Source organism: Suricata suricatta, chromosome 2, assembly GCF_006229205.1.
Source record: "Suricata suricatta isolate VVHF042 chromosome 2, meerkat_22Aug2017_6uvM2_HiC, whole genome shotgun sequence".
Lineage (NCBI taxonomy): Eukaryota > Metazoa > Chordata > Mammalia > Carnivora > Herpestidae > Suricata > Suricata suricatta.
Genome location: NC_043701.1, coordinates 160,383,107 through 160,393,850, shown reverse-complemented (window position 1 = coordinate 160,393,850; position 10,744 = coordinate 160,383,107). Strand labels below are relative to the sequence as shown.

Below are 10,744 nucleotides of genomic sequence, written 5' to 3'. Positions count from 1 at the left end.
CTATATACAAAAATAAACCCTAAATGGATTAAAAACCTAAATGTAAAACCTGAGACTATATAACTCCTAAGAGAAAACATAGGCAGTAAATTCTTGGACGTTGGTCTTGGCAGTATTTTTGTGGGGCTTGGTCTTCTTAGGCAAGGGCAACAAAAGCAAAAAAGAGAAAGAAAAAGAAAGAAAGAAAGAGATGAAAGAAAGAAGAAAAGAAAAGGAAAGAAAAAGAAAGAAAGAAAGAAAGAAAGAAAGAAAGATGAAAGAAAGAGTTTAAAGAAAGAAATACAAAGAAATGAAAGGAAGGAAGGAAAGGAAGGAAGGAAGAAAGGAAGGAAGGAGAAAAAAACGGAAGAAAGGAAGAAAGAAACAGAGAGAGAGAGAGAAGCAGTGAGAGGGAGAAAAAAAGAAAGAGGGAGTGAAAGAGGGAGAAAGAAAGAAACTAAGGAAGGAAAGAAGGAAGAAAGGGGAACTAAAAAGCTTTTGCACAGCAAAAAACCATCAACAAAACAAAAAGGTGACCTACTGAATGGGAGAAGGTATTTGCAAATGATAAATTCAATAAGGGGTTAATAATATCTAAAATATCTAAAGAACTCATACAGCTCAACACCAAAAAAATCAAACAATCCAATTAAATGGTCAGAGGACCTGAACAGATATTCTTTCAAAAAAGACATCCAGGGGCCTCTGGGTGGCTCAGTCAGTTGACCGTCCCACTTTGGCTCAGGGCATGATCTCACAGCTCATGGGTTCGAGCCCCATGTCAGGCTCTATGCTGACAGCTCAGAGCCTGGTGCCTCCTTCTGATTCTGTATCTCCCTCTCTCTTTGCCCTTCTCCCACTCTTGATCTCTCTCTCAAAAATAAACATTAAAAAAAAAAGTTAAAAAGAGGCACCTGGGTGGCTCAGTCGGTTAAGCATCTGACTTCAGGTCATGATCTCCCAGTTTGTGGGTTCAAGCCTCGTGTCAGGCTCTGTGTTGACAGCTCAGAGCCTGGAGCCTGTTTCAGATTCTGTGTCTCCCTCTCTCTCTGCCCCTCCCCGACTCGTGCTCTGTCTCTCTTTGCCTCAAAAATAAACAAACTATAAAAAAAAAATTTTTAAAGTTAAAAAAAAAAAAGACATACAAAGGGCCAACAGACACATGAAGATGCTCAACCTCACTCATCAGAGAAATGCAAATCAAAACCTCAATGAGATATCACCCCACACTTGTCCAAACAGCTACTATCAAAAATAACAACTCTTGAGGCGCCTAGGTGGCTCAGTCAGTTAAGCATCTGACTCTTGATTTAGGCTCAGGTCATAATCTAATGGTTTGTGGGTACAAGCCCCACATTGGGATCTGTGCTGACAGCATGGAGCCTACTTGAAATTCTGTCTCCCTCTCTCTCTACCCCTCCCCTGCTCTCTCACCCTCTCTCAAAAATAAATAAACATCAAAAAAGAAAACTGTTGGAGAGGATATGGAGAAGAGAGTACCTTCATATACTGTTGATGAAAACATAATTGGTGCAGCCACTATGGAAAACAGCATGGAGGTTCCTCAAAACATTCAAAATAGAAATTCCAGGGGCACCTTGCTGGCTGTCAGTAGAGCATGCAGCTCTTGATCTCAGGGTCATGAGTTTGAGCCCCACATTGGGTGGAAAGAAAGATGACTCAGAAAAAAAATTTTAAGGGTGCCTAGGTGGCTCAGTTGGTTAAACACCCGACTCTTGATCTTGGTTCAAGTCATGATCTCATGTGAGTTCAAGCCCCACATCAGGCTCTAAGCTAACAGCATGGATCCTGCTTAGAATTTTCTCTCCCTCTCTCTCTGCCCCTAGCCAACTTGTGCACACTCACATTCTCTCTCTTCTCAAGGCAAATGTAAACTTAAAAAATTTTTTTTTCATAAATCTGGAGCTCCTGGGTGGCTCGGTCGGGTAAGCATCCTACTTCTGGTTTTAGCTCAGGTCATGATCTCACGGTTTCATGGGTTTAAGCCCTGTACTGGGCTCTGTGCTAGCAGTGCAGAGCCTGCTTGGGATTCTGTCTCCTTCTCTCTCTACCTCTCCCCCACTTGCTCTTTCTCTCTCAAAATAAACTTAAAAGTGTTTTAACGTTTATTTATTTTTGAGACAGAGACAGACAGACTACAAGCGAGGGCAGAGCGGTGCAGAAAGAGGGAGACAGAATCCAAAGCAGGGTCCAGGCTCCAAGCTGTCAGCATAGAGCTGGACGTGGGGCTCAAACCCATGCACCACGAGATCAAGACCTGAGCTCAAGTTGGACGGTCAACCAACTGAGCCACCTTCGTGCCCCTAAAATATATAAATCTTAAAAAATAAAATCTAGGGGCACCTGGGTGGCTCAGTTGGTTGTGTCCGACTTCGGCTTAGGTCATACTCTCAGAGTTCATGAGTTTGAGCCCCATGTCAGGCTCTGTGAGGACAGTTTAGATCCTGGAGCCTGCTTCAGATTCTGTGTCTCCTTCTCTTTATGCCCCTCCCTGTCTCACACTCTGTCTCTCTCTGTCTCTCAAAAGTAAATAAATATTTAAACATTTTTTAAATTAAAAAAAAATCTAAAATAGAAATTCCATTATGATCCAGCAATTGCACTTCTAGGTATTTACCCAAAGAAAACAAAAACACTAATTCAAAAGGATACATGTATGTACACCATGTTCACTGCAAAATTTACAATAGCCAAGATATGGAAACAACCTAAGTGTCCAATGATTGATTAATGAATAAAGATGCAGTGTGTATGTATATACACACTATGTGTATGTATACTCAGCTATAAAATAAATTTTCATCTTGCTATTTGCAACATGGATTGACCTAGAGGATATTATGCTAAGTGAAATGTCACACAGAGGAAGACAAATACTGAATGATTTCACTCCCATGTTGAATCTAAAAAACAAGCAACAAAACAGGTAGACTCAAAAATACAGGGAATACTGGTGGCTGCCAGCATGAGCGGAAGCGGGGAGATGGGTGAAAAAGGGGATTAAGTGGCACAAGTTTCCACTTATGTTCCAAGAATGTTAAGTATAGCATAGGGAATATAGTTAATAATATTGTAATAACTGGTGACAAACGGTAACTAGAGTTGTGATTATTTCATAATGTATATAATGCATATAAACGTTGAATCACTATGTTATACCCCTGAAGCTAATATTGTATGTTAACCATACTTCAATTTAAAAAAAAAAATAATTATAGAGTGCCTGTATGGCGCAGTCAGTTAAGCGTCTGGCTCTTGATTTCAGCTTAGGTCATGGTCTCATGGTTTAGTGGCATCGAGCCCCACGTCCAGCGCTGTGCGCTCAGCTCAGCACTGGAGGGAGGAACCTGCATGGAATTCTCTCCCTCTGCTCCTCCTGCATGTGCGTGTGCTCTCATAATAAAAGCTTAAAACACACACACACACACACACACACACACACACACACACACACACACGTGTGTGTGTGTATATCCACGTAGAGCAGTAGGTGCCATGTCTGGCCACGAATGTGACAAGAAATCCCTGAAGCAGCCCAAGAAGCAGGCAAAGGAGATGGGAAGTAGATAACGCACTGAGGCAGAAACACAGTGAGAAGAAAACTTGAGCTCAAGGCGCAGGCTGTGGGGCAAGGACCCCCCCTCAGATGGAATTAAGAAATGACAAGAAGCAAGCTGTTCCTCAGGCCTGAGGCAATGGTGATCCTGAATTCCATTCCTATCTTTCCTGTCATACCAGCTGCTGCTATCTATAGCTAGAATGAAGAGTTATCTTAGATCCTGTTACACATTTAAGAATAAACTTGTAGGGGTGCCTGGGTGTCTTAGTCAATTGAGCCTTTGACTCTTGATTTCTACTCACGATCCCAGGGTTGTGGGATCGAGCCCTGCATCTGGCTCCAGTTAGCGTGGAGCCTGCTTAAGATTCTCTCTCCCTCCCCCACCCCCCACTTTTAACTCTTATAATATCCATTGTGCAGAGTCCCTGGCTGACTCCTACGGTAGGGCATGTGGCTCTTGATCTCAGGGTCATGAGTTCGAGCCTCACTTTGGAGGCAGAGTTTACTTTAAAAAAAAAAAAAAAGAGCACCTGGTGGGTCAGTCGGTTAAGTGCCTGACGTTGGCTCAGATCATGATCTCACGGTTCGTGAGTTCAAGTTCCGCATTGGGTCAGCATGAACCCCACTTCAGGGAAACACAGCCCTACTTTAGGTAAACATGAGCCCCACTTTGGATGAACCCACTTCTCTCTCCCTCAAAAAGAAAAAAAGGAATATTCACTGTGGGTCTAACTATAATAGCAAAATACTGAAAAAACCTAAACACCTACGAGTAAGTTACTGGTTGGAATAGCATTCTATTTTCATACAATGGAGTACCATGCAGCCATTAAAAATGAGCTGTTGTTATGAAGTCCAAAGTTATGAAAACTGCAAATAACAAGATACCCCATTTGTTTATTAATGTTTTTTTTTAATTTATTTTTGAGAGACAGAGGCAGCGCAAGCAGGGGAGGGGCAGAGAGAGAGGGAGACACAGAATCTGAAGCAGGCTCCAGGCTCTGAGCTGTCAGCACAGAGCCTGACACAGGGCTCGAACTCATGAACCCTGAGATCATGACCTGAGCCGCCAGGTGCTCCCCTCATTTGTGTTAAGGGGAAAAAAATGATTGGATGGCACATACATTCAGGGAAACTGTGGAGAAGACACAGAATCAAGTCCCAGGAACTCGGGCTAAGAAGGAAATTTAATTTTTTTTTAGTGTTTTTTATTTACTTTTGAGGCAGAGAGAGACAGTGTGAGCAGGGGAGAGTCAGAGAGAGGGAGACACAGAATCAGAAGCAGGCTCCAGGCTCTGAGATAGCTGTCCACACAGAGCCCGACATGGGGCTCGAACCCACAAACCGTGAGATCATGACCTAAGCCGAAGTCAGATGCTAAACCAAGCCACCCAGGTGCCTCTAAGAAGGAAATTTAAATTTCACTTTATGCTATTAGATTTAACAAGCATATTTGAAAATGCAAGCATGAGAGGACTAAAAAATACCAATTTGATTTTTTTAAACAGCTTAGAGTAGTGGGGTTTTTTTAGAATTTTATTTTTTAAAATATGTATTTAATCTTGAGAGTGAGTGACAAAGCAGGAGTGGGGGAGGGTCAGGAGAGAGGGAGACACAGAATCTGAAGCAGGCTCCAGCCTCTGAGCTGTCAGCAGAGTCTGATGCAGGGCTCGAATTCAAACTGTGAGATCACGACCTGAGTCTGAGTCGAAGTCGACAGCTTAACCAACTGAGCCACCCAGGCGCCCCAGAGTAATGGTTTTCAACCTCAGCTGCTCATTATCATTGCCTATGAGCTTTAAAGAAAATTCTAACACCAAGGCCCCACCAGAAAGCACCAAGATCTCACTAAGCTGGTCTGGGATAGGCCCTGAGTATCACTGTCAAAAGTTCCCCAGATGATTCTAATTTTCAGCCAGTGTTACGAAATAACTGATTTAGACCAAGAGTTAGCACACTTTTTCCAGAGGGCCAAATAGCAAATACCATAGGTTTTGTGGGTCACATATTCTTTCAAGCACTTATATGATGTAAAAACCATTCTTAGACCTAAGCATTACAAAAACATGCCATGGGCTGAACTCACCTGTAGGCCATTTTGCCAACCCCCAATTTAGACTATGCACAGCCTGACTATTGCCTGGAAAAGGCTCCATGACACAAGGTATGTCCAAGAAGTCAGGAAGGAAAGTCACTGCCAAGAAGGTTCTACAGTGAATTCACAGGTCTTCATTCCAGCCCTCTAACTGGTACCCAAGTTGTTCTGGTTTGATTAGGTGGGAGGGCTTTGAACTCAATAAAAAAATTCCCAAGACACATTATAAACCAGCCAGTTTATTATTTTGTAGTAAGATGTGTAACTTTTACCATGCAGACTGATGTACCTATGTCAGCATGAACAGAGAATGTTCTTCCTAGAGGCAGTTACAGGGAAAACCAAGTTGTTATCAAGTAAGTGTGGAATCCAAACAAGGGGAGGCAACCTTAAAACCTACACCTTCCTCATCCATGAAGCAAGGGCACACTTCCTACCAAAGGAACAGCTCAGACTCCAATGTGCTGTTGCCTCTTCCCTCCCCATCCTGCTCTGGCTAATAAGCACGGTCATCTCCAACAGCTCTATGATCAGCTAGCTTGGCCTCAGTCTTCTCTCTGCTCACTGGTCTATATCATTTTTCTCCACTGTTACTGACAGTTAAGGTTCTGAAAGGGGCGCGTCAATGGCTCCCATGTTCCAACTACAAGACATAATAATCTTGTTAGGATGCCTACCCAACCCTACCCCACTCAAATTTTACCATCTAATATGCTTTATAAAGATTATCCCATCTCCATTACACATACATAGTTACCTATAAACTGACCTGACTAATGTAACCTAATTCCTACTGAAGATTGAAGTTTTTAATTATAGTTCTTACTCTTTCCTTTTCTTGATCATATTTCCAACCATGTAGGAGTTAATGAAACCAATTTTGTGTCACCACTGTTACCAAGACAGAAATACCAACTGATATGTACTTTTCAGATTAAATTTATGTCATTTTGTTCTGTAAAGTGTAAAAACCGAGATACAGTCCTCAACTCAGTACTATTAAGGGTCATCAAAAAAAGACTTTGAACAATAGAAAAGTTTTATGTTTTCAAATTAAAAACTAATCAAGTATTGCAAACATTAGGTAATGTTAAAATTACAGAAAACAAAATATTCAGACTAACCCCACAGCATTCATACAACAAAAGTGAATTTTACCCCCCAAAAGTAGTTAAGTCCATGCTTGCTGAAAGCGTCAGTCCTAGACCCCACAAACGGGGATGAAGAACACAGTGCATGCTTACCAAACACAGACATTAGCCATTCTTAACTGCCCCTTCCTGGAGCGCTGAGGGGTAGGATGGATGAAATGTGGACCCGTGCACTCACATAGGCAGAATTCTCCAATTGTAAAAACTCACACATGTGACTGATACTATGTTTTAGGCAACAGCTAAGATTTTATCTGTGGGAACCCACCTCTGAAAATCACAACAAAAATCTATAGGAAATGATTTAATATAAAATATACAAATTTCTCAGTATGAGGACTTTCACAGAACAGGGAGAAGGGAATGACAACTAAAATTTTCCTTTTCTTAAAAAAGAACACTCCCCTCATGTTGTCTTTACTACTCAACACTCAAAACAAATCTGTACAAAACTACAAACACAGAAAAGGACCAGAGAGGATGTTACAATGCGAAGTCTTTGGACCTATTCTAAACTGCCGTCCTCACCAAGATACTTCCTTAAGAGCTGATGGTTCCCAGGTCCGCTGGGGAAAGCAAGTGGTCTCCAATTATTGCCCTGCTTCGTCAAACAGCCCCAGGTCATTCGCTGTCAAACTTAACGGAATTGACCTGGACAGAGATGGAGCCTCCCCGGTAGCTGCCACGCTTCTTCTTGGTTTTCTCATGCCGAAAGGATTTGCCTTTGGTGAACTTCAGAACCTGATTGGCTCGCTCCCCCCAGTCTCCAGCTGCACCCCGCTGGCAAGGAGAGAGATGTGGTTAATACACAGAATACCAAGGCCCTGTTACGTTCTTCTCTTTGCTCAAGGCAACCTGAACCCAGAGAGCTTCCCATCAACCTAAACCAAAAAGCTGTCCTCTCTTCTACCCATTCCCCTCAACAACAGCCAACACCTGCACCCCGCTCACCTTGGCATCAAAGGAGTTGTCTGCCACTCGAGCATCTACCTCAATTTCCTCCTCCCTGATCCTTCGGAATGGGGATGATGCCCTTTTATCTCCCTGGAGAAGAATGAAGTAAGAAACTAAAAACAAAGTGGTCACATAACTGAAAAGCCCTCCTGATCTACACACAGGTACATTTATGGCAGGCAGAGGGCTATCAAGATGACCCCAGATTTTCCTTTCTACTCTTTAAAAGTTGGCTCCTGAGAAAAAGAGAAGATAACTTACTTTCTTCCTTTTTGGAAATGTGTTGGGGGTCTGGAGCTTTATCTTCTTAGCTTGAGGAGTCTCTGCCTCCTTAGCAGTCTCATTCTGCTTCCGCTTTTTTCCTGAACCTACAAGATAGCCAGACTCAGGAGACCAGTTTCCTGTTCCTCCTCCCAAGTCCCCACACACCAAGTGCATACAACTGGAAATCTAATCGTGGGCCTCCTCTCCCTGCCCCATCTCCCAAGAGTACATCCCAGCCCAATATGGGGGGACAAACTCAGGAGGCAGATTCTTTGGATATAGACCTGGCTTAGAAACTGCTACTGTTCCTTTTTTCTTTTCTTCTTCTTCCTCATTGCTGTCCTTGTCTGCTTTTCCATTCTGGGTAGTCAGGGCAGAGGTGCCATTGGTTTTCAGCGCTTGTGGTTTTATAGCACTTTTGCCCTTAGGCTTCTCCTCTTCCTCCTCTTCCTCACTGGAATCATCAGAGGAAGAACTGCTGCCCTGGGCCTTTGCTTTCTTTGCGGCAGCTGGCTTGGAAAAGACTACTACTCCGGCTGCCTTCTGTGTCTTCTTTTTAACTGGGGACTTTGACATCTTCTCTTCCTTCTCTTCCTCACTGCTAGAGCTATCTGAATCAGAGCTGCTGTCCCCGCCACCCTGGGAGGCCTGTTTGGCAGACACAGATGGAGCTGCTTTGGCCGTCGCCTTGGACTTGGGGGTGGCCACAGTCTTCTTCGTCTTCTCCTCTTCACTCGAACTGCTCTCCTCACTGGAGCTGCTATCAGCCTTTCTGGTCAGAGGCTTCTGGACACTGCCCACAGCTTGCTTGGGAGCTGCAGCCGGTTTAGCGACAGGTTGCTTGGGAGTGGCAGCTGGCTTACTTGGGAGATTCTTAATGGTACCAGTTGGCTTGGCAGGAGCTTCATCCTCAGAACTGTCAGAGTCTAGACAAAGACAAAATAAACAGAAGTCAGACCCAAGGGAGCCTCTAGACTTCCCACTGCCCTGAGGGCCTTCATATGCTTCACCTGAGCTGTCTGAAGAGCTCTCTGATGCCTTCTTTGCTGGAGCTGGTTTACTGGTTGCTTTAGAGGTGACGGTCTTAGCTGAGGGTTTCTTTTCTTCCTCAGAACTCGAATCTGGAGAAAACCTCTGGCATTAGATTGGGACCAGAGTCCCAACCCAACCAAAAGCAGTAAAAAGAAAGATGCAAAGACCCACACAGCCCTGTCACGCTTCAGCGAAAAGCAAAAGGGACAGAAGTATTTTTGTCTTCTGTATTCTTCATGTAGCTTCCCAGACCTTTTCTCCACAAGTGGGGACTCACCAGACTCATCACTGCTGTCCTCACTGCTCTCCACAGGCTCTTTCTTCTCCACAGCTTTCTTGGGAGCCTGGGTTCCCAGGGACTTCTTTGATGGGGCAGCAGAAGGTGGAGGGACTGAACTATAGGGACCTGTTTAAGAAAAACAATGTCATGGTTTTAATATACATATAAAAATTCTTTTGATGCTGTTCCTGTCTAGAAATGAGCTTAATTCCCCTTCTTTGAGTGTGGGCTAGAATTAGTGAGTCATTTCTAACCAAAAGAATATGGCAGAGATGATGGCATATCATTTCTGCATCTAGATTATAAAAGGCAATGCAAATTTCTCTGGGAAAAGTTAGCTGTCATCAGGTCAAGCGGTTCTATGGCGAGGTCCCTGTGGTCACTGCAGAGATCCTCCTGCCGCTGGATCTGGTCACAGTCATGCAGCTTGAATCCCCATGTCCAGTCACCTGGTTTTTTCTTTATAGGTTTTTTCTGTTCTTCCTCCTCCTCCTCACTTGAGGAGTCCTCGCTGCTGGAACTCTTTTGGGTAGGGGTGGCTGCTGCTTTCACTGGGACCTTGGCCACAATTTGTTTTTTAGGTACAGTCTGCATTATACAGAGAAAATCAGTTACCACAGGAAAAGGCTGGTCCAACCAATCCTGCCAGGAAATGGAGAAACCCCCAGCCCGCCCCCAGTCCTCTGGTAGAAATTATGGCCAAACCTTCTTAGGTATGGGTGCTGCCTCCTCCTCCTCCTCCTCCGAGTCATCACTGCTGCTGCTGCTGCTGCTCTTACTGCTGGCTGCTTTGCCATTGGCTATTTTAGGTGCCACCCGAGCTGGTGGACCTAACAAGGAAAAAAAAGCGTTAAGTATCAAGCCATAAAGGACCACAGAAACCTGTAACTCAGAACTTAGGAGTCTATCAATCCTCTTGCCTTTAGAACAGTCATGAGGCCGACAGAATGGGAAAAGATAGTTGCAAATGACATATCAGATAAAGGGCTAGTATCTAAAATCTACAAGGAACTCACCAAGCTTCACACCCACAAAACAAATAACCCAGTGAAGAAATAGGCAGAAGACATGAACAGACACTTCTCCAAAGAGGACATCCAGATGGCCTACAGGCACATGAAACGATGCTCAACATCACTCATCATCAGGGAAACACAAATCAAAACCACACTGAGATACCACCTCATGCCAGTCAGAGTGGCTAACATGAACAAATCAAGAGACTATAGATGCTGGCAAGGGTGTGGAGAGACGGGCACCCTCCTACACTATTGGTGGGAATGTAAACTGGTGCAGATGCTCTGGAAAAGTGTGGAGGTTCCTCAAAAAACTATCCATAGAACTCCCTTATGACCCAGCAATAGCACTGCTAGGGATTTACCCAAGATACAGAATGCTGAAGCATAGGA

The 10,744-nt window shown here is 43.8% G+C and overlaps 1 protein-coding gene across 2 annotated transcripts in view; it reads right to left on the bottom strand.

Annotated features, from left to right (window-relative positions):
- Nucleotides 1-5,873: 5,873 nt before the first annotated feature.
- Nucleotides 5,874-10,744, bottom strand: part of NOLC1 (nucleolar and coiled-body phosphoprotein 1) — a 10,001-nt gene continuing 5,130 nt past the window's right edge. For both annotated transcript variants that reach the window (XM_029932449.1, XM_029932450.1), the window contains exons 6-13: nt 10,041-10,165; nt 9,785-9,923; nt 9,333-9,461; nt 9,034-9,144; nt 8,308-8,949; nt 8,021-8,127; nt 7,757-7,849; nt 5,874-7,585 (exon numbers count right to left, since the gene is read on the bottom strand). In XM_029932449.1, coding sequence (XP_029788309.1) covers nt 7,427-7,585; nt 7,757-7,849; nt 8,021-8,127; nt 8,308-8,949; nt 9,034-9,144; nt 9,333-9,461; nt 9,785-9,923; nt 10,041-10,165 — 1,505 coding nt within the window. In that variant the 3' untranslated portion in view covers nt 5,874-7,426. The remainder of the gene's footprint in view (nt 7,586-7,756; nt 7,850-8,020; nt 8,128-8,307; nt 8,950-9,033; nt 9,145-9,332; nt 9,462-9,784; nt 9,924-10,040; nt 10,166-10,744) is intronic.